At 36.1% G+C, this 24,784-nt stretch overlaps 1 protein-coding gene and 1 long non-coding RNA gene across 6 annotated transcripts in view; one reads left to right on the top strand and one right to left on the bottom strand.

Annotated features, from left to right (window-relative positions):
- Positions 1-24,784, bottom strand: part of LOC135329015 (uncharacterized) — a 154,542-nt gene that overhangs the window by 48,801 nt on the left and 80,957 nt on the right. The window lies entirely within an intron of this gene.
- The window catches only part of KCNT2 (potassium sodium-activated channel subfamily T member 2), a 173,799-nt gene that overhangs the window by 72,760 nt on the left and 76,255 nt on the right, over positions 1-24,784 (top strand). For all 4 annotated transcript variants that reach the window (XM_064515755.1, XM_064515757.1, XM_064515756.1 and 1 more), the window contains exons 10-12: positions 16,642-16,822; positions 19,076-19,240; positions 20,835-20,971. In XM_064515755.1, the coding sequence (XP_064371825.1) occupies positions 16,642-16,822; positions 19,076-19,240; positions 20,835-20,971 (483 nt within the window). The remainder of the gene's footprint in view (positions 1-16,641; positions 16,823-19,075; positions 19,241-20,834; positions 20,972-24,784) is intronic.

The following is a 24,784-nucleotide window of genomic DNA, read 5'->3' as shown; positions in this document are numbered from 1 at the left end:
ATCTAATACTCAACCTTGGTAAAGTATTTAAGTACATACTTATAAAGGAACTCGAATGTAAACTTGCAGTTGGATATATGCTCCCTTTATTTGCAAAAACATGGCTCTACTTTTATGTTTGTGGTAGTTTTATATTTCTGCAATATGTATGAAAATTACATATATTCTGTATATTATAGTGGAAGTACCTGAGTCACAGCAATAAGGAAGAAAAAATAATTGCCATTCATTTAGTAAACACTTAAGTACAAATCGTGAGTTGACTTGGTAGACTGAATACTCAACAACAGGCATGAAATCAAATTGTCAGTTCCTCTGGGCACAGTACCATACCTAATTGCATTCCACAGCAAAACAGTATGTTTACTAAATTACAAAAGGATTAGGAGATCATATAGGGGATGAAGCTATTTAAAGTATCTATTGCAGGATGGTATCCTGTATTGGCATATATTCTACTGCTTTGCTTCACTCTAGAGTGCAAGAACAAAACTCTTCATGACATTCCAGTCAACTTTTGGTTCAGTTACCTTTTCATATTTTTGAGACATCTATCATTATTGGTTTACATTTAAGATAAACCTTAGTCAACTGTTGTTTATTTGGAGAGAAAATAAAGAAAAGGAGTGAGCACTTGTAATTAATTTGCTTTTCAGTTTACAGTGTGTTGATATCAACAAATTAAACACAGCCCTATATTTTGCGTTTGTTACCATTAGTGATGAGCAGTGAAAACAAAGTGAATGGGAATAATTTATAAGGAAGCTCAAAATAAAATTGTTTTTTGCCCTTTGATGAGAGGGCACAGATGCATGTGGGTGTATGTACATTTACTAGAAGTGGATAAATACTGCAAAAAAAAGACTGTGGATGATGTTTCAGCTGTATTCCTTCACATCTCTTTTTTGTTCACTCTGCTAATATCCTAATAAATATCCTAATCCTGCTAATCCTAATCCTGCTAATATCCTAATATGCTAATAAAAAAGAAAAAAAAGTAGCAAAAATTCTGCCAACTTTAAAGGCAAATGTGAAAAACTTCATCTTGAATATTCAGAGTAGGAATCTAAGGGCTGCAGCACGTATGCAGTAAGAATAAAATTTTACTGAATATTCACCATGAGCTAAGCAATTAAGGGCAAACTATACCAGGCAAAACATAGCAGAGGCTACCCCAATGTACTCCTGGTAGCTACAATGATCTTTTATTTTCTTCCTCCCCTGACTTCATCTACCAGGTATTATCATTGTTAATCCCATCTTGCTTTGCTGGCTACTTGAATCAGCTCCTCTCTTCATTCGTGTCTTCTGTTTTTCATGATCCTGGTAGGACCTATGCTCCTCATTTAAATGATGAGTACAATCAAGTACTGTATTTTGAGACTATAGTTTGTGGGGAATTCATATACCTGTCATAAACGTACTTGTGATTATTAAACACTCGCACCTCATGCTTCAGGACAGTCCTGTGAGATCTTGGATTTCACTGACCTTTAGGAAGACTTATATGCATAGATCCATTTGAATTCTAGCCACTGAAATTACCAGACTTGAAAGTTGTTCTCCAAGCAAAAACAAGATCAAAACAGGTGTCCCACAGAAGGAAACTCAGTTGGACTTAATAAAAACTCTTAGGACCTTTCAGGAATCTCTGACTATTGTAAAGTCCGGGCTCTGTTACTCAACCGATACAACATTTCATTGAAAACACCATCAAGACTCCGCCAGTGTACACAAAGGTGAGGAGCAGGAGAAGAATGATGATGAAATCATGGAGCTCACTGATCAAAAACGAAACAAGAAGCAGACAGTCCTCTGACTCATAGCTAGAACTGCTAGGATTCCAAGCAGAAACTCAAACCATAAGGGAGCCTACTTCTCTAACGTATGATATAATACATTGCTAGCATAATTCCAGAGAGAGAAGGGTTAGAAGAGTTTACTTCAAAGTGCCCTAAGAAATTATTAGTAATTATCTCCTATAATTTTAGCTCCACTGACAACATGTATTTAATGTTTGCCCCCTTTTTGGTATTTCTGCAACCTAAGCATTAGTTCAGCTTGTTGTCCTTCACCTCATATATACCTCTGTGCCTGGTGCTTAATTATCTCTTATTCACAGCCAGCTATACCCTTGATTGTTGCCCAAACAATTTCTCTCTAGCTAAGACTGTAGATGAGTAAGGAGACAACTTTGAAGTAGATGTATCTTTCTAATATGAACACAAACAGGAAGAATAATTTATCTAGCACACATTTTCACTTATGCTCTTGGTTTCTGGTTCCTGATAATATAAGTTATTAAGAAATAAATAGGTCTAAGTGTACCATACCATTTTTTAGGAAAAAGAAGTATATTTTAAGTTACACTGCAGTGCAATTGTCCCGATACTGCCTCTACAGACACCCATTTAACCACGTTGGGGAACACTCTCCGTGTAACGCAGCAGCACAGTGTATGCTTCCATTTTGCTCACTGCCTATTTAAACAATCTTTCTCTGTCTTTTAAAGATGTCACTGAATGTAACAGCCAAACTGAGAACAAACTTATAGAAATGCACGTGCACAGGATTTGATTCTGCTGCCGAGATCCAGCAAACCCCAGTGGCAATCTTCAGAGATGTCTGCACATTATTGGTTAGATTCTTCTCTGTTCTTTAGATAGCAGTCACCCTCGCATTTATTAATCACTCTATTCCTCACCACTACCCTTCACAATCTCAAGAGTTCTCCATAAAAATAAGGAAGATGATGACGATAACCCGAGACTGGAATGAGCTGATAGGAGCTGAAAGGAGCCAGAGAAATAAAGCAATACTGTTATTGATGTTGGCAAGGAGGCTACAGCTTTGACAGTAACTAGTGGCCTTTATTCTTTTCTCTACAGCAGTTGACCTCACTGGCAGAGGTAACAACGCTGACAACACCTATGCATATGAAAGAAGTTTAAATGATGCCATATTTGTGCAGATAACAGCAACAAAAATATTGAAAGGAAAGGCTCATGAAGCATAATGATGAAAGAGGAAAGACCGTCGATGAGTCAGTGATTTCACAGCACAACTTGGAATGCAAGAAATGTACACCATTGTCCTGATGTGATCGGACTACAGCCATTTGCCTTAAACACTCTTTCTAAGCCTAAGTTTTCCAGAAGGGAAAACAACAAAAGGGAGTTTCCCATTACCTGAACTCCTCACCCATAAAAGTGTGTTTGTCCAGCATCCAGAGATGCAGAAAACGGACATACCCATCTGACTTCTGACTTGTAAACAAAGTTGTCTGCTTGCTACATTTATAAACTTAAGGAATTTACTGGGTTTGCAAACAGCACCACTTTATGAATTAAATAATTTGCAATGCTGTTATTTTCAGTGATGTTTTCAATTATCATTCATTAAAAATACTAGGGGATGTGCTTAAAAATAGTAGTAGCTGTGCACATCTACTGCAAAAGTAAATAATAGTGCAATAACTAAATTCGAAACTGAGCACACATTACATCCTCATATAAGGTATAAAGTTTTTGCGTTCACTGATCTATACATATTAAGTCATATGTAGAATGAACTCCTAGGTGTGAGCATAAACATTGTGTAATAGAAGGAGCACAATACATCTATATCTCTATGTTCCCACATAATTGCAGCATTTCAAAGTGCCCTTCATTCTGTTCTAAAAATGTTCATAAAAGTCTGTCCTCTTCCATCTATCGCCTCTTCCTATCCATCTGCAAACCTCTCTCCTTTGTTCCCAGAAAGATTATATAAAGCACAGCAAGCAGCTGTCACGAGAAACAGATACTTCTCATCAGTTTCTGTGCTTCATTTATTCACCCTTTAGTCTTCCAAATGCATATCCTATTGCTTTTCTTGAGAAGTGCTTTTCTGCCTTTTGGGTGCCCAATGAAAGATTTCATAAACCCAGAAACACATGAAAAGCTGTTTCTAGTAAATGATACCCCATCAGTAGTTTTTCTTGGTTCAGTTATAAATCACATGGGAAAGGAAACCAAGAACCACAAATTTCAAATTTTTTATCTGTGCAAGCAATAACAGAAATATTGCTGTATGGAATAATCTCTCTACAAGCTAGATTTGTCCTTAGACAAGCAGGACCCAGAATGAGGAGGGTAGAATTTGGAAGGCCAGCTGCTTCGAGAGGGCCTCAGAGGGCCTGCTTATTGGCTTATGGAAAGTCAGCTTAGAAGGGTATCATTATTATATTGAGCAGTCCTTTTACTAGCTGGTGATGAAAGCAAATGAGAATGAAAATTTCTGGCAAACAGATGAGCTTAATGCAGACAGTGAGGATTGGCTGCAATAGCAGCCAGATTGTGAGAAGATTGTGAGAGAGTTTATAAGTAAGGCAAACAGGAATCAGTTTCTTCCACATCCAGAAATTAAAATTTACTTCCTCTGACAGAGCTTAGGTATAACTCTACAACAGAGTGTATATTTTATGGAAATTTAAGCTGGAAAGCAAAGCTTTACCTGTATGTTTTCTGAATGGGCTGCACTCCTTATGCCTGTTGTTAGGGTGGATACAACAAGTGGTATCTGCTCTGAATCAACTGCAGATTTTAGACCACTCTAGCCTGTATTTATGATCGGTCCCAGTTTGGCAGGTCTGGAACCGCACTTACCACAGGCAGATTTGGTGCAGAACACATGTAAACGTTAGAGAGGATATTTCAAGGACAGGAGCTGCAAGCTTGTTTAGAACAAATCAATGTTTGTGATGAGACTGAAGTACCTAGGCTAGCATGGAAACAGTGCTGATTCACCCTCCGTCCGAGAAGGTCTACTCTTGGAGCACAACAACTGAGCTATAACTAAGGTATGTATGCTGAATTATTATTACAAGCTCTTTAATGCAGGCAGAGAGGATGATCCTCAGGGGAGGATCATTCTATACTGTTACTTATTCTTTTGTTAAACACCTGCTACTCCTGTCACTAGAAACAGGACACTGCATCTTTTTCCCCACTTCTCACCACCACTCCCCCACAACACGATAAAGAAGGAAGAAGCATTTTTGACTCTAGCAAAAGATAGGGTTGCAGACAGTTTTGACACCTAACGCAAGAGGTTTTGGAGCATGGTCAACTCTGCAGGTCTTCGAATCACTACCACTGTGTAGAATTATTTTAGCATAATAAATTCCAGCAATTGGTTGCAGGATAGCAACGTGCAGTTCATGGAGGTTTGAGGAGCTTTTTACTGTTTTGAAAGATCACAAAAAACTGTGAGACTTCATCAAACCAAGGGCCTGCCAGCCATGGAAGATACTTGGCTACAGCTCTGGCTTTGATCAGAAAGCGTCAGTGAATTGATTCCTAATATGACTGAAAGACAGTTTTATGGAACTTCTGCAGAAGATACTAAGTTTCTCAAAGCTGCAGGGGACACAACTATAGAAGTCTGGGAAGCAGACATATACATGACCAGAACATTTGAAGAAGAAAGAGTCAGAGCACAGTGAGCAGATCTACATGGTGCAAGTAGGAGCGTTTCCCTCCCCAAGGTTGAGGCAGAATTTTTACAGAGTTTATACAGTTTATATTACACATATTTTCACTTGGAATTGTGGCTTAGCGCTAAGGGTATTCAAAAATCAATGAAACTTGAAAAAAAAATAGTGAAGAGAGGCCATCAATGTAAATTATAGATGCAGATCACTGGCACCTTTTCATCTGGGGATGTCTGAAAAACAGTAGGTGTCCCACAAAAATCTTGATTCTCTGAAACTATATGTGGGAAAACTATTTAAAATAATACTGGATGTATGTTTCAAAGAGTGAGAAGTGTTATTTGCTGACCTGCTTGGTCTCCATGGCTCCTGAATAGCTCAAGCAGACATTTGCCACAGATTAACAGCTACACCTGACAAAGGTATGAACCCAAATATATGATATTTAAAGACTTTCCAAGCATTAATGGAATTCAACATTTGGAGCTTTATTATGTCCTCTGATTCATGTGGCCCAGCAGAGACAGTTAGAAATATGGAAGCAGGGATGAAGGAGGTGATTGTTGGATTCTGGAAAATACAGCTGTCTCAATTTCTTTTGAAATATTTAGCTTTCCCTCACTTACAGGTGTGTGAGTCTAGCCTACCTTCTCCTAAAAGGGAAGATGATAGAATTTATTTGGATTAAATCTACTTCCATAGAGAGGGAAATACTAAGGTGACAAACTTTTCATAAACATAACCCTAACTACTGTGCAAAAGCCAGAAAAAAACGTTCAAAAAAGATACTTTATGCTGTGATTTTTTTCATGTAACAAAAGATCAAATATTGGAGAAGGGCATCGAATATTCACAGGTCACAGTCTTCCAACTAGGCTGGACAGTCCTCTCGTCACCTTTATTAACCCCCCACTGCTCTGAAACAGTGCATTTTAATGATTCGATGTCAAGAGAAAAGGCTTCAGTAGAAAAGTCTGAGAGTCCCTAGATTATTTTATAACCTATTTACACTTTCCTGAGAAGTGGGGGATGTGAGTTTGAATTCACAGTCATAGAGGATGAACGTGAAGTTGAATCTTCTGTATCTCAGGTGGTGATCTGACCAATATTTAGTAGTTCCTTCAAAAAGAAGCAAATAATAAAAATAATAAAAAGTGGTGCTTCCATAGTGGATATAACCTAATCAGGTTATTGGTGGATGTAACCTAATCAGGTATTCTTGATCTCAAGGGTTTTAAAAGAATGAGTTTCAATTTTTCTGTTACTATTGGCTTCTCCAAGTCAAGCTTTCATGAATTAAGATTTTTTTAAACTAATCTGATAATTAAAATCCAAGTTTAACATGTTTAAAATCTGTCAATGACATAATTAAATAACTTCTGTAGTGGTAGTGGAACAATACCAAAAAGCTTTGGAAATGGCAAATAATTTTTAATGAGTTATCGAAAAACAGACTCAGGTTTAGACAGATACTCAGTCACAGTCACAGAGGTAGTTTGCACTTCTTCTTTTAGTTTTTTTTTCCATATCTATAAAAACTAGGATTTTTATTCCTTTCAGCTACAGTTTATGCTAAGAGGACAAGTGTGGACTCCATTCTGAGTGCTCTATCACTAGAAAGTTAAATATATGAGTACTTGGTTCTAATCAGTATCTTTGTCTCCAGTTCCTATCCTGAATCTACACGCTGGGTTAGTTTCTTCTTACATGCATAGTTTCTTCTTACATTACGTAACAAATATTTGGATATGAATCATTCACCTGTTAATTCAATTTAACCATGCTGCTGAAGAGGGAATGTGGGTGGTTTGCCTAACAGCTATTACAACTTTGAGAGTGTTTCAAAACTCTATTGCCAGAAACATTAAGCATGATTTTCTAAAGATTGGTAAATCTAGTGTATACCACTTATTAAATTAAAGTTTGTCTTTGAATTTTCAAGCAGGACACATATAGTTTCTGTGTATCATAAATAGATTACCTATTTATTCTTCCTGAGAAAGTATACATATGCAATATTACCTAATTGTGTAACTCCCTGCAGGTGAAGAGTGTCTGGTGGCTGCAGTACTGCTTGCATGTTTCTATTTCCTGAATAGCTACTGATTCCTTGTGTGAGCAGACAGACCTCAGGCTCCAGCAGGCTCTTAGATTAAGCATTATTGACACACTGCATTTGGAATACTAAACTCTACTTTGTTTACCATCAAAACCCTGGGGCAGACTGAAAGCATACCAAAATACAGATAGTTCTTTGGACTTACTGAAAAAAGTGCACAGATCTTTTTATGGAAATACACTGGGCTGAATGCTGCCCATAGTGAGCCTATACTTATGCCATCCCAATTACCAGAGCTGTTTCATTGCAGCTCCACTTCTCATTTCTCAAAATGTAGCAGCAGGAGTAGAAAGGTTCTCAGTCAGCTTCAGCAAATATTTATATAGAGTTAGTCATTTCATAATATCCTATTCTGCTTAACAAGCTGTTCTGCAGCTGCTGGAAGTCACATGGCTTGCTAGTAGAAGTTTATTTTTATAAGTTCAACTTTTGTAACCATTAGCTGCATATAATTCACTGGTCCTTGGAGAAGGAAAATGATTGTGTTAGAGATCATGGATAGGCAATAATGATATCATCAGAAATGATCATGTTTGATGAAGATAGAATTGAAACAGAAAAAGGTGACTCTGAGCTGAAGAGAAATTGAGAATTAGTTTCTGGCATGGTGGGATTGCTACAAAGAGTTCTGTATCCTTATCTCAGCTGAGGGCTTGATTCAAAGCCTGTTCAACTAACCTGAGCCTTTCTGCCCATTACAGTGTATGAAAATATCTGCCTATCTCTGAAAAGGAAATATTCTGGAAAAATCTAAAGATTTGCATTTGGCTGTCTGATGTAGTGGCATTAGAGAACTGCAAAAAAATCTGACATACTTCTCAAATCACTGATTTTCTCCTTGAAAATTAGGAAGCCACAGCGTCCAGCAGTATCTTTTTTTGTCCAATCAGTCCTTACTCTGTATTTCAGCATGTTCTGCTGCACTCATAGGATCATTTGTTACCAATTAAGAATAGCAAGTATACTTCCCTACTGACTTACTTCAAACACAGTATAATAAGCTTCATCTTCTTTCCAGTCAGCATGTCTCTCTCAGTCCTTTCAGTGTCTTGTATATAATTAATCATTTCTAGGTCCTGTAATTCAGTTATTCCTACAGCTTTAAAACCTACCTATATGGAATGACAGTCCAGAATGAGACTTTTCATTCTATTTCTTAAAATTGTTATGTTATACATGATATATTGTACCATATTCTGTCATTCTAACATTTCAGAAATTGCACATCTTCTTAACCTAATTGATTTTTTTTTCTATTTTAATGTTTATGGAAAATAGCTTTTCAGAAAATGAGTATTTAGAAAAAACAGTTTTTGTAAAAGATGTGAAAACATCACAAAGCTTGGAAAAAATGCAAGCATTTGGTTTTCAGCAGCTTAAAACTTCAGCTTTCAGGGTGCTAAATAGGATATACACTTTGTTAGCAGAATATTTTCTGATGGTTTCTCACCTTTATTCATTTATTTCTTGTAGATTCTTTCCCTTTTTCTTTTGTTTACCACCTTCATTATTTACACAAAAATTAGAGGTGCTAAGAAAGCATTAGGTTATTAGGTCATGGGTAAGCTGGTTAGCAACACCTTCCCTTTTTCTATTTGTAGGACCAGACTACAAAGCTCAGTAACATCTCATAGGAAAATGCTAATTAAAGTTCAGAGGATATGTATAATCATTCAGAAGCCAACATACAGTATTTCTATATGTACCTGATACAGCAAATGAAAAAAATGTCACTTTAATATCACTCCAATTACATCAGCATTCAACACAGATCTTAGAAAGTATAAATTGAGCATTTAATGGTTCTCTGTATACTGATTCTACAAACATCGAGAATTGCTTTTCCCCAAATGTCTAATTTTAAAATACAGGGCAAAAATTGCATCTGGCTCTACAACAGTGATGCAGAGAAGACTGAGCATCCCACAGAAACTACTTCCAGTATGAAAAGCTACTTGCCTCTGTACAGAGCAGGGCATTCTCCAGATCTAGCATTACTCCTAATGTTGCATTCACTTCAGGGACTTACGGCTGGCACCATTAACATGAGTATTATGGTTAACATTAACATCCTAGGCAAGCAGCAAACACCTTTTGCCAATTTCAGGCAAAACCCCTACATGCATTTTTCAGGGTTCTAAGAAATATTCGATGCCTTCTGGAGTGACACTGAAGTAGGAGCTGTTCTATAGCCACATTTTATTTTGCTATAAAGATTCAGGAAGTTTTCTTTAAACATCCTAGATGTTTAAATCTTCATGTCCTTAAGCAGATTGTTACAGCCACCATAGTGACAATGTATGTCTCAAGTGCTGGCCCATATATTTCCTAGAAAGTTAACCTGCTCTTTTATTTTAGTACTACACTCTGAACTCTACCCATAGACATCTACTAGAGTTGCTGGTCTATCAGCAGTTTTGCTGCTGAGGGTTGATTCCAGTTTTTCTCGTCAAGAAAAATCTATCCTGTCTATGACACAACCATCAGATAATTGTAAAATAACACAAATACTAATTGGCAGTGCAGCTCAATGAAATTATTAATTTGGTCTAACAGTAGCATTCTACACTCAAATTTATGAAGACTTCCAAGACTTTAAGATGCAAGAAATTAGTGGTTTAAATGGGAAAATTTACTCAATATGGGCTGCAGAATGGCTATATTTCTGAGTTTCAGATGAGTGCATTCCAAATGCAACTTCTGTAGTATCTAATCAATTGAGCCTGTACCACAGAATCTCACTGAAGCTGATAAAATTCTTCCCTCTTGATTTCAAAATACGCATTGGCTAGTCCTAGTAACTAGCTGCTTAGAACACTATAGAAGTAATTATACCAGTTGAAGCTTTAAGTTAAAATCCAAAGAAAACAATGCTGTTGAGTTGTTACCTAATGCTGAAGGCACCTACACATATCTAGCTTTTGACTGAATAGAGATCTGTTTTTCTCTCTCTTAAGTGAACACTTTAACCAGCAGACTGTGGACTGATTAGTTAGGGCAAGGCGACTCTCCAGCTCTCCTGCTAAAGCTATGCCACTCTAAAGAACTCAAAATGCACCAAGTCAGAGAGAAAGCATCACTGTTGTGTAGTGGCAATGATACTCAACATAGCAGAAGTATTCTGGACTATCTTCCTCCTCCTCCTCACTTCTGTCTTCCTCTGTAATTCTAGGCACTTATCCTCAGGAGAGGATTTTGGACTATTTCCCAAGTATGTGTACCTCTGCAGCCTCAAGAGAGCGTGCCTAGTTTTCAGATAGAGGAAGGATTTCAGATAGAGGAGGGCTTTCCAAGTTTAGCATTTCCTGTTGGCTGTCCAGCATTTACAGGTATGGGTCTCCCATTCAGAATGCTATTTAAAAGTTTAATTAGCTCTCCTAAAATCATTATTTAGGACCAAAAGTACCTCACTTAGATCTCAGGAATCTCCAGAGGCATTCTTTTAAGAGATTTTTAGATGTCTAACAAGGTATATTTTTTAACTTTTTAGTTTGCCTGTTGCATTTTTCATTATTGAATCTATTGAATCATTATTGTCTGCTTTAGGTAATTTTAAGTAAACAAGTTCCTTTAACATATAACTACTTTTTTTGCTATTTTGTTTGTTGTACTTAACTTTACAAGCATTTCTAGGCCAATGAATTGTCCATAGTACATGGTAGATACAGAGACTTTTTAAATGGGACTGTAGCAAAGATAGGTATTAACTTGAAGTGTTAGTGTCTGTCCAACATAGAGACAGGGTGATGGGGAGAGTTTAGGACACATACACCACTATGTATTATTACACAGTTCTGCAACTGATACTGCTGCCTTCTCTACAAGAAAATAATGCATATAATGTTTTCTTGCTGTTGTATATTGATTTGCTCAGATTACTTCTGGTGAATCTTATTTGATAAATGTTAGTATTTTTGCTGAATAAACCACACACAAAAGTTTTTCTTTAATTATTTAAATACTGTTACAATCCTATTCCTAGTATATCTCTTTCCACATTTTGCATAGCATTTTGTACAGCCTCTGATGCATTATTTTAGACCTCAAGAAGTCGTATCTCTAAATAATAATCTTCTTTAAAAGTAAAAATAAAGAAGTAAAAATCAGGCATATTTGGCACCAATGACAAATGAAAATACAAATTAATATAAAATTGATTTTAAATAAGGATAGTTAATATACAATATTTCCAAATTCCTATTCAAATTGTTTTTATTTTTATGTCAGTTCTATTCCATGCTACAGCAGCATGATAAAAATCTGATTTAATCTTCCTGATTACTTTACTCCACAGTATTTGTTGATTTATAATAGTAGGATGCTCAGAAATAAGAGAAAACTGGGTTTAAAATAAAATAAAAATACCTAATTACTGATTTCCATTATTCCTCTGAATTTTAAACTGCCTAGGTGACTTACTTAACAACTCTGTAGGAACATTCCAGTTTTAATTTTTGTATATATAAAATATTTGGATAATTGTCACCTACTATTTCAAGAAAACAACTATAGGATATTTTCTTCTGCGATGCAGGGGACAGTAATACAGAGTTATTGGAATATGCCATTGTTTATAAACTGGATCCATATGGTAACAGTTCAGGTTGCAAAATATTTGTCTAGTTCCTTGGCTTTGCCTAATGCCATAATGATGTACAGCATCATCCAGTCTGATCTGACCATTCAGAACTCTGAGGTTCCATATAGAAGGGCTATCTTCCCAGCAGAAAGCAGCTGGAAAGCTGGATAGATGTGTCTGAACAGAGTATTATTATTTCAGTCTTAACTGCTTACTTTTTCAAGATAGCTGAAAATTCAATTAAGTGAGTGGGGGGAAACAGTGAGTTCCTGTAGTAGTCTGGTAAACATATTGCAATCAATCTTTTTGTGTATTAAATTCTTTTATGTCTTAGGAAGTAATTCTCTTAATTTTTTGGGGTCGGTTTTTGTACTGCATTCGGAGATAGGTTATTTACAAAATAGTAGGTGGTTTTGGCACATGCAATATTTAAGCAAACAAAGATTCCTGGAATTAGCAAAAAACTTCCAGTAAACAAAGATTGAACTCTCAAAAGTTCAAATGATACCTAACTAAACATGGCTAATCTTCAGAGATTATATTATTTACTTTTTATTTTCAGTTGCATTTGTAGTAGAGTGTTTAAAATCACACTTCTGTTTTCCATACATTTGTAATAAATTTGCTGAGATCTGCATTTTCTTTAGCAGACTCCTTTTTTTTTTTTTTTTAAGTAATACCGAATCTCTTCTCCATTAAACCAGTTTTGTTGCCACTACTCACTTAAATCCAGTATGAAATAACATCCCTGTTGAGATTACAGAAAACTAAAATTGATATAGAAAGGTGCTGAACTGGGCCCTATGTTTTAATTAGATCTTGTCTGAGTTTTTATTACTACAGTGGTTTATTTTCTCCACGAATGCAAGGTGGTGTGAGCATCTGAGTATTTCTTTGCTGATTGAAATCATTATGCTTGTTCACGGATAACCAAATATATTATTTTTTCTTCATGGGATGAAAGGGGAGGAGGAAATAAAAGAGAACAAGTAGCTCCAAATACCAACATAAAATAGCAAAACAGCCAAAAGATGAAGTGTGTGTTATGGCATATTTAATTATGTCAGGAAATAGGAGAAAGCAGAACAAGAACATACGCTGGCTGTGTTGCTACGTGCACTATTTATACATCTTTTAAAAATAATGCTTAACATTTAGCAACTTACGAGGAAAATAAAAAGCTGAAACAATTATTTATATACAGAATCAGGTTGTAGCAAAAGATGTCAATAAGTCGTGGGGAATGGAGTAACTAAGCCATGTGGACTTGGCTTCATGGCCAATGAGTAACTTTCCTTAGCACACTAAGGAATGCAGTCAGGCAGCCCAGATAGACAGAAACATAGTATAGATGTTGACTAACCTTTCTTCAAGTGTACTAGAAGTGAGATTAAAGTGTAATACTCATGGGAGAGAAGTTAATGAGGTAATATTTCATTTGGCAATTAAATTCCCACTAAGCTGTCTCTTGAAAGTTATTTTTTCTGCAATTTTATAATCTCTGGTTCTAGTGAAAATAAAAAGCAGAGCAGCAAAACACCCAGTAAAATTAAGAGTTGGTCACCTAATTTTGGGTTTATCATTCCTTTGTTTTCAGGGTTAGGGCTTGATGTAAAATTTTGTAGAACTGCAGATGAGGTGTAAGTATGAGAAAACAGGTTAATTTTTCAGGAAGTTCTGAGAAGAGATGGACTTCTTCAATGAAGAAGAAATAGCCCCCATGTACCTTTGCCTTTAATAGTAGTAACTAAATGTGAGAAGCTCTGGCTCATACCTACTGAGTTCAGTGAAAGACAGCTTGAATCCACAACATTTATCAGGTACAACATGATTTTTATGGCTTCAAGGAATAGGAATATACAGCATTATACAGGAGTACACCTGATAAGATGAAATCTTTCTAAATACTCTCATTAAATTCAATGGGAATTTTGCTGTTAACTTAGAAAAGACTGGAAGGATTCATGATATATCCAGAACTTGTTATTTTCAGTTATGCTAAAGTATGACTGGGTAGGCTGGCTAGGGAAAACTCATAAAGAATAATCTTAATAAAGAAAATCTCTCTCTCACCAAGATTTGAGTTTTCCTACCAGTAAGTTTTTAAAGAATTTTTTAAAGATTTTACAGCAATAGAACAAAGTGAAAAAATGCCTCTCTCATTCCTTGAAAATGTCAAAAATTCTGCAGCAGAATTCTTACATTTTAATCATCATGTCAGGTGGTGGAAGTACAAACGGTAAAACTGACCCTTTTGCTTACACAAACACCAAGCAATTTCACAGGCACCAGCATCAGAAAAATACATTTCTACCACTGACGGGATCATCCATTATGCTTCAACACAAATCCATCTACAGACATTTAATACAACTAGTGGAGTGGTGTAAAAGTCCTAGCTGTTACATGGGATAGCCATATCACTGTCTCTGTATAATTACTACTTTGCTGGCCCATGACTTCAATTCCTGAAGTCAAGGTTACATGTTTTATAGATGTACCTGCATAAGACAACTAAAGACAAGAAAATGCACCAGGGTGACGAGGAATAATAACAACCAAGAAATTAAAATCCATCACAATTTGTTTTTTAAGATTACATATAAATTATGGGAATAATATTAAAATAGGTAAACTTGGATGCCTCTGCGATATGCTCCACTCTTTCAAATTAACATTGGAAAAGGAGCTAGCTGAAAAGCATCCATGGCTGATACTAAAAGAAAATGTTCTTCATTGACATATTTCCAAATAGTCCCTCTGTTAATATTTTCAAAGCCAAAAATATAATTATCCTTACAAAAAAAAAGTTAAATGAAAAACTGGGAACACAGTGACATTATAGAAGATCTAAATTACAACTCCAGTGAAAAAATGTGGGACAAATTGGGTAGGAATATAGAAATACCAGTTCTGACTGAAGGCTGAAACTTATGCAAACAACAGCAAAAAAACCTTTTTAGAACATTTTGAGATGTGTGAAAACTACAAATGCTAGAACTGTGAAAAGGAAACTGGGAATTTGATACATATGTTATGGAAATGCCACTGCCCACTGCTAAATTATTTTTGGAGAACAGAATAGAGAACAGCAGAACAACTGCTAAAGCTGTTATAAACACAGGGTCTCCCTGGCGATGCAAAAATCTTACCATGGTAGATATTAATGACTATTACCATCTGGACACATACCTGAAGAAACCATCTTTCTTTGGTATGTTCTAGAATACCTACTAAGAAATATAGCATTGTTTATCAATTACCTCTCTGATTGTCTGAGGAGGAATCATTTGCCTAACTCCAAGGAAAACAGAACCACTATTCAGGGTGGTTCACGCATTGAGAGATTTTCTTCATATAGCTGAATACAGTTTAAAAGCTCAACTGATTGGAAGTGATTCTACTATCTTAGAGAAGATCATATTTTAAATTTGGGAAACACTTATCATGGTATATTTTTTCAAAGTAAAATACTTAATTAAAATAGAAACAAAAAAATAAAAGTGGTAAGACCTGTGGACAAATTCTGCAACTGCTTCTCAGAACCAAAAGGGCATTAAGTTACGTGAATCATGCTGATTTCAAGGGCAGTAATTACCGAGTAGAGGATTGTTTAGTGAAAATCACTTTAGAATCAAACTATAGAATTTCTGTCTATTCAGCTGCACAAATGAAAAAGGACGTGCTCCCATTTACTTGTTCACAGGAATGTATGACTGGCAGGGCTTCTTGTGTCATTCCTTCTTCTGCTGTTAGAGACAACCATGCCTTATATTTCTATTCTGTAAATTTAGCAAGCAGCATCTTTATACCACTGGTTTCTTCTCCCCTCTACCTGAAGGCTGGTCCTGGGCACTTATTTCTCTGGCAGTTGGATACCCTGCAATTCTCACATTCAGTTTACTCTGAACAGTCAGTACCCACTGGTTGGAACATTATGCTTCTAGTATGCAGCACTTAGTATCGTACCTAGTTCATGCTAGTAGCTCTTGCTACACAAAGGGATAAAGACTGGCAGATTTAAGGAAAATATTATATACAGTTTCTTGGTCATACCAGTAAACCCTCCCTGAAAATTTTAAAAGATGTTTTTAAAAAATTTCTGAATGGTGGCAGCTATACACCATCTGTTTTGTTCTGGTTTAGAAAGAAATTGCATCAATCCATGGTGTTCTACATATCACTTCTTACTCACAACAACCACTAAGCAAAACCTAGCAACATAGTTGTGACTGTCATATTGAAATAATGAAAAAATGAGTATTTTCTTACCATAAATGACATGTGAAAATTATACTAATAACACTTGTGGTTTAATACTGATTCTTTCTCGTCTTTGAAAGAAATGCTAACTGATGTATGCATTCTAAAATAAATAATTCTCTGCACACGTAACATAATCATCAAACTTGAATTGATCCTAAGTACAGTTTTTATTCTTCATGTCTTTATTCATTCTTTTCTACATAGTATTTGTGGAATTCAGCATCTGGAACGAGCAGGAAACAAGTTGACTCTCTTTGACTCCCTTTATTTCTGCATAGTGACATTTTCCACTGTGGGCTTTGGGGATGTTACACCCAAGATATGGCCATCAAAGCTGCTTGTTGTCATTATGATCTGTGTTGCTCTTGTGGTGTTGCCCATACAGGTAAATGTGGATTTTTTTTTATTTTAGAATTTTTTTAAAATGAAATAATAATTGAACTAATTTACTGTTATTGTTATTATGGCATATAAAATGTTGGAAGGGATAACATCTTTATACCTCTTATTCTGTGCACACAAAACTGAAATTTTCTTCTTTTTCCCTCCTTTTCCCTCTGTCTGTCCTCTTATAGTTTAGAATTATACTAAGAAAAAGGAGCACAAACAATGGTTTTCAAGTGCTGGTGAAAGTTTCTGGTTCCTGTCATGTACTGCAGAGCCCTTCTCTTCATCCTAAGATTTAGTTTTGTTATTAATGGAGCAATTTCAAAACAAACAGTAGCCAGCACTTTCTGTATCACTGTAGCATTTCCTCTCCAGGCTGTCCCTGTTTCCAATCTTGGTTCTCTCCACTTCCTCTCTTATTCTTACAGCCCAATGTTAACTTGAAAAATCTTATTAAATTTGCAACTCAAGCAAATTGTCTTCACAGCTGTGTGCGTAGGTGCGCGCGCACACACGCACACACACACACACACACACACACACAAAGCCAACAACATGGGAACTTGTAATTCCTACATAGTTTAGAACTTCTAACAGTTTCAAGGGGAAAAGGCTGATTTGTCAAAATCCAACCATTTCATGGAATCATCATCAGTTTCATTAAACTTGCACCAAACATCTGTCTGATTGTTGGCTGACAGAAACCCTGGGGCTTCCAGGGCAGCCCTGCCAAGATGCTGACTGTCCCATACTTGGTGATCACAGATGACCCAGATGGCCAAAAAAAGAGGGATGCGGGAAGACATTGTGCACACCTACCAAAAAGCTCCAGTGTTTCTCACATGGCTGTGGTTTCCAAACTCTGCCTCTTTGACAGTGAACTAAAGCTCACTGTGAGCACAGCACAGAAACCCTTGAAATTATTTGAACATTTTAACTATATCTAAATATTTAATGTCTGCATACACAAACATATGCACTAACACAATTATATTCCCACTCAGTGGAATGGAAATATAGTAAAATATATATTCTGTTGAAAAATAAAATATGTTTTAAGAAATTTGAAAATTTCTTAAACTTCCCGAGAAACAGAAATTTCAACTTTCAAGTAATTCTAATATACACTTCAGGCACCTGATACCAGGATGGTAAAACATAACATCTCTGCATTACCAGTTAATGACCTGGAATTTACTGCCTTTTTACACCAATTTACTATGATTAGCTATTTTATTTTATAGTCTTGTAGTGATAAAGGGGCTTCATACAGTGTTCCACATAGAATGTGGGAGGCATTCTCTCCTGCGCTTTTGTCCTGCTATGATATGAAACCAATTATTAGTCATGATTCAGTCTCTCCATCATTTGAATGGGGATGAGAAAAAACAGCTATCACACAGGCATATAGTTAAGTTGAGCTCAATATTAACTGTATATAACTTCCAAGAAGGTTTGAAATGGTATTATATGTTTTATTAATAGTACAGATTGTTTAAATATTCTCTTTTGCCTGAAGAATTCGGTCTGCTAAAGCAATGCTCTTACATACTTAACAATTCTGATTCATATTTCCCAACATATTGCACCCTAGATTTCCTGTTCGTAAAAGCACAAAACAGATTTCACTGTTAGCCTGCATATGTTGTTCAGCTGGCAAAGATAAAATAGCTCTATTAAGAGCTGCCATGTATTTAAGTGGTATCTATGTTTGTAAAACAGGTAATAGAGCGTATACAGATTTGATAGTAATATACAGATACTGTCACCTTCAGAATATTATAAAATCTGTGAAGAAAGTCATTGCCCAGACCTTAAATAAAACGGTGCCTTTATCAGATCATCTGTGCTTACAGTGACCTGAGTATATGACAGCGTTTAGGCCCCATGGCACTGGAAAAAGAGCTCAGAAATGTGAAATACAGAAAGTAAATAAGGTACAGCCTTTATTCTGTTTCTAAAGTCTTGAAATTTAATGTCATCTCATATTTTAATGTCCCCCACACACTATTTCTGAGGACTACAGACTGGCCAGAGTGCTAAGTTTGTCAACCTTCCTATCATTCATCTCACCCACTTACTAGCAAATTTTTTACAAAGAAAAAAAGACGTCAGGAGGAAAGTGCTCCTGATAAGACATTCAGGAGCTAAATACAGACATGAGCTGAACAATGCGACATTGTTAAGTCATGATCCAGTTTACTGCACATCTGGTTGTCTATATTTCACTGATGTTTGGCATCTATTGCAGTTTGAACAGCTGGCATATTTGTGGATGGAGAGGCAAAAGTCTGGTGGTAATTACAGTCGACACAGAGCTCAGACGGAAAAACATGTCGTGCTGTGTGTCAGCTCTCTGAAGATTGACTTACTTATGGATTTCTTAAATGAATTCTATGCTCACCCCAGATTGCAGGTATTTTTACAATGAAAAAAAGAAAAAAAAGCTCAGTTAAACACTGGTACTTTGCAGACAGCCTTCTGAAATGGCTTTTAATTTGTAAAACTGCATTTGGGAATAGCTGACTGGATTGGGATAAGAACCAGAGATACAGTATGGATACATTCATTTTAAATTGTGATAAATGGATTAAACAGACAGAATTACTGTCTTGTTGAATTATACTAGTACTTTCAGAAACAAGTATTTCCATGTAGCTTCCTTTTATTCTATCTCAAAATAGAAAATAAATGAAAACTGTTCAAATTATTTTTCCTGTTGTTTTGGGACTGCATCCAGAACTCCTCACAAGTCAATGAGTCTTTTGGTTTGGGCATTTTGTTTCGTTTTTCACCAATGTTGTGAAGATTAGATCCGCTGCAGTTAAGAAATAGATAAACATTAAATGACAAAGATCTAGATAGATTACATAAAAGAGGAGATTTTCCCATTGTACGTATTCCCTAACTCTCTTAATGCAAAAAGATGTCATATGAGTGGGTCCATATTTGGATCTGATCGTATGAAACCTATTTATATTAATTAGTGATTTGCATTCAATATCATTAGCTTTGCTATAGACCATTTCTTTTACTACATCTTCTATTTCCATATCTTTTACTAAGTTACCCATGGTACCTTACTTCATTAAGTAGTGCAAAAAATCACAAAACAAAATCTTCAAGTGGCTAAGCAGCAGTTTGACAAACCCCAAATATTCCCCAAATTAATTAGCTAGTAAGAGGCATAAGCAAATGTACAAAGAAATCCAATTTTTTTATAGATGTATACAGAAACTGAAGTCCAACATTTAGTAATTAGCGCAAATAATGAGTCAGCCTCTATGATACACTGGAGATAAAGAAAAAGGGTCCTAATACTACTAATGTAGCCTAAAGGAGCTTTATATATATTCCCTTTACAGTCAGAGTGGGAAGCCGGAGGGTACAGATGATGCACTGGATCCAGTGCACTGTTTTCTGAAAATGTCTGCGTATAGTAAGGAAGGCTTCTGTATTGAGCCTTTCCTAAGCTCTCAGTCCTTCTCTTCCCTACACTTCCCATTTATCTCTTTTCCATACATACACACACACATATACCTCAGAACAACATTACTTTTTCTGCACAGAGACTGTAGGACAGGAAATAGGGTTTGGATTTGCCTGTTAATGTAGAGGAAGAAATTAGGTGGGTATGAAAAGGGTGGGAATGATAATTTTGTTTGAATTGTGGAAAACTTCTTACACTTTCCAGCTAGAATGACAGAAATGTGAATTGTGTTTTAAAAAATTATGTTCATATGGAGACATCAGAATTGTCCAAAAAATATATTTCTATCTGTACGTTAGTGGCCACCTTGAAGTTTTTTGTAAGCAGTGGACAGCTCTTCAGCCATTTTTATTAAAGAAGAATTCAGCATTTTAAACGCCTGTATTCAAATAGCTTTTGTCAGTGAAATTTGAGAATTATCACAGATGCTTTTGACATTCTCAGCCTCTGTTGACTTATCCTCTCGCAACAACAGACGGTAACATCAAATAATGCCTATTCCCCCTTATGTTTTTGACAGGACTATTATGTCGTTATTTTGTGTCCTACTGAGATGGATGCTCAGGTCCGAAGGGTGTTACAAATCCCAATGTGGTCCCAAAGAGTTATCTATCTTCAAGGCTCAGCACTAAAAGATCAGGACCTGTTGAGAGCAAAGTAGGCAAATATTGACTAATACTTATTTTTTACTTCTGTTTCACATCATACCGTTTAGTAAGTTTGACAGACAACACAAGCTTTGTTAGAAGGAAAGCACATGTATTTAGAAAGCAGAGATCTCTTATATAATCTGTTTTTCCTAATATCTGAAAAATTTCAAGAGATAAATATTTGTAAGCTACTTCATCTGACCAAGTTTTTCTTCACTGTCTTTTCTGTCTCAGTTTTTAAAGGTGTTAAAACAGAGTGCATAAAAGCAAATAATTTCTTCCAAAAAACAGTACAGAAAATTACAAAACTGCCAGCAATGCTGAAATTGTTTCTGTTCCATGAGCAAACATGGTAAAGGTCAATGGTAGTTCTCCTGACCAACTGAAGGGAAAAAAAGTAAACAAAGTAATGATTACCCTTTGAACCCATCCCACAGTCATTTCCTTACCCAGTCCAGACTGACATAACAAGCAACTACTCCACTGTGCCACCATATTCTCCTCCTTCAGGACCTTCCTCTTACCACACACTTCCACTTCTAGAAAATCTTCTCTGTCAGTTGATATCCAATAACATTAATCAAAACACATCAGTCAAGCATATTTCCTCAAAAAACAAAAACCAAAAAAACACCACCATTGCTCAATTGCTTGAAGGTGGGAAGCAATTCACAGTGGAATTCATGTAGGAGGATCATCTCTTCAGACTCTCCAGAGAGAGAAAGGTGATCTTTAGCAAATAACTGATTTAGGTAATCTGTACTGCTCTTTATAAGAACTTCTCTGCCTTCACTTAAATTAAGCAATTAATACAGATACCTAAAATGAAGGCGATACCTGCCTGAGAATTTGCGACAATCAGCCTTTCCAGCAGAATTGTTTCTAGGAATCAAATCAATCTGAGCAGTCTAATGAGCAGGTTTTTTTCAAATTTCTGCCACTGAAAATACAGCTACTTCTGTATCTGTTTCAAATTTGAAAATTCAGTAAAGCTTTGTTCAGGATTAAGATTTTTTTAAAAAAGAAAGTTGTAAGAGGGTTTCCATTTTTGCTTTCCTGCTGATTTTAAGAAGGATTTGATGGTGAGATTTAGTTGGCATTTGTTCTACCCACTAGGAGAAGAAAAATTATGCTGTTCCCTAAAGATAATCATGAATTTCACTTATAATAACTTGGAGGTAGTCAACTGTGGAACTGTGGTTTTTCCTGCAGAACATGTAATTGAATGTACCTGTCATAGGATAATTTTTAACCTCTCCTGAGGGAAGAAGCATAGTGGGAATTTAATAGAATATTTAATATGAAATATAACCCAGTACCTAAGGTGTTTGCTATTTTTCTTTTTAATGAGAACATAATGTACTGAGAAGATAACAAGGCACACAGTAAACTCTTCTAATAAATAAAGTAATGATTACCAACAAAAAAATCAAGAAGTGCCTCATTATCAACATTTATACATGTATTACCCATGAAATGCAATGTCAAAATAACATGAGAAAGGTTACACTGAAAAAGTAAAGGAATACCAAAACTGGGCTGACTGCATTGTTAGTAAGTGATCAGAAAATTAAAAATTGTATTTTGCTTTATATGCCCTAGAACACAATTTGACTTTACAAATATTATACTCATTCTGGTTTCCTACCTTTTGAGAGCCTCACTTTGTGATCTTTTGGTGTTCTCTGAACAGTATCTGTGTGCCCAGGTTTAATAAACAGAATAAATTGTAAATAATCTGTCTTGTGATACCACACTGATGCTCACATTGTTCATCAGGAAGACTGGAACCTTTGTTTCTACTTAAGCATTTGAAATAAGACAGTAACTGAATAAAATGGCTCTGAATCTCCATTCAGACTAGCACTAGAAAGTGAGTAACACTACCATGCTTGATTTCTTTCCCCTTCAGCTTTCTCCCATGTTCTGTCATGAACTCAAATATTTTTTTCTCTCTCCTTGTACTCTTCCACTTTCTTTTAGTAATCCTGTCACAAATCTTAATACTCTTAGCATCCAGTCTCTTTCTTTATACTTTATCCTCCCACATTTTCTCCTCAATATACAAAGTCCCTTTAATTTCTGGCATCCTCTAGCAATGGAACTATTGGTTTTTGTCTCAGATTCAGATTTTCTGGCATATAAAAATAGTGTAATTGCCAAAAAATCTTTTCCAATTGTTAGGACATTAATAACACTGTTCTCTCATAGAGATACTCTATGAGATACTCTGGGTTCTAATAAATGTGTTCAGCAGAGATGCTATTAGCGTTTCTGTTGTCAGCATTCATGGCATTTATAGAAAGTTAATCTCAGGCTGTTATCCTTGTCATCTGTGGCTGAAATGATTCAAGAAGTTTAAAAAAACATTGCAGAAAAAAGAAAAAGAGTGATTGTGATCCCACAAGCCTCATTTCCTTATGAAACCATCCAAATATACTGTTGATCCCAGTTACCTCATCAGCTCTCATCAAAATCTGTTCCCTCACTAATGTCACTGAATTTTCTTCCTTGCGATTTTATTAAAGACCTTACCTTCCCACTTCTGCTCCTGTGCTTGGCTGAAACTACTCATACAGCCTCCCATGATTTCTTCCTAATCAAAACTCAGAACTAGCTTTCCATCCTCATCTCTCTTCCATGTCAGCTGCATTTGGCATTACTATTCCAGATATATTGATTTGCTTTTGTTACAATTTTTCCCTTTCAAGTACTCCAGTCTTTTGAGGCTCCCCCTGTCTTCCAGCTGCTAGCTGCCTATGGGAAATCTATAATGATCTGTCCTTACCCTTTTCTCTATGCTTTCTCAGAATGATCTCACACAAAACACACACATTTAATCACTGTTTCTATTGTGATAAACTAAAATGTTGGCCACTCTCTCAACCATCTCTTTGTGGATATTTATTAATCAACTTAGTTTAGTTGAAGATAATTGTAAACAGATCTTAATTTTTGCTACCAAACTAAAACGAGTATCCTACTGTGGATCCTAAGCTTGGAACCATCTTGCAGAGCATCCCATGTAGACTACGCCTGCATAGTGCAAGTGTTTTCTCATGCAAACTCTCGTTTTTGCCTCACTTAAAACTACTCCTGTGTTCTTCACATACATTGTCTCACGTCCCTCAAACCTTGTTTCAGAATGCTCTGGAAATATTATTTTCATAGTACATCACTTTGCCTCTCACTGCAGTCCTTCTCTGGCTTACCTTTCTTTTTTCATCAAGGCACTTATGTCCGGCAACTCTCAGTCCTTACGGAGAGGTAACCTTCTTATCAGCACACAATACTACTCTTTCACACAGAATAGAGTAGCAGACAAGTCTCATTGTGATTTCACTCCCCCTTCAATCTAGGAGGAATTTCTCAGAAACAACTGTAATGTAACCCCAGTTTTCCATAACAACCTCTCTTCAGCCTGTTCTCTGCCCTAATGTTTAATGAGACCACCTTCTTTCATGCTAAGTTTTGTGGTACTCTCACACTCTTTCCTTACCTTTCCCATTTTTGTGTACACTTTTGCTATCCCTTGCCACATCACTTAAGAGCTTACCAAGACTGTTTTTGTTCTGTGTTTGTGGAGTAAACAAAAGAACAGGTCTCAGTCTAAGCCTAGGGTCCCAGTGTGCAAGACTATTATTAGCAACCATCGCTTCCATTTTCTTGCAGCTTAGAGACAAAAGATATGGGAAATTCAGGTCCCTTTTCAGACTCCAGAATGGAGTTGCTCTAATGGGCAGTGAATTATCTGCTCATTTTCCCCAAGGTTCTGTCTCTTTGTTCCCCTTTCCAGGAAATCCATTCTGATCCTTCTGTT

Source organism: Dromaius novaehollandiae, chromosome 8 (genome assembly GCF_036370855.1).
Source record: "Dromaius novaehollandiae isolate bDroNov1 chromosome 8, bDroNov1.hap1, whole genome shotgun sequence".
In the NCBI taxonomy this organism is placed as follows: Eukaryota; Metazoa; Chordata; class Aves; order Casuariiformes; family Dromaiidae; genus Dromaius; species Dromaius novaehollandiae.
The sequence above is the reverse complement of the archived record's forward strand: the minus strand, read 5'-3'. Positions and strand labels throughout refer to the sequence as shown.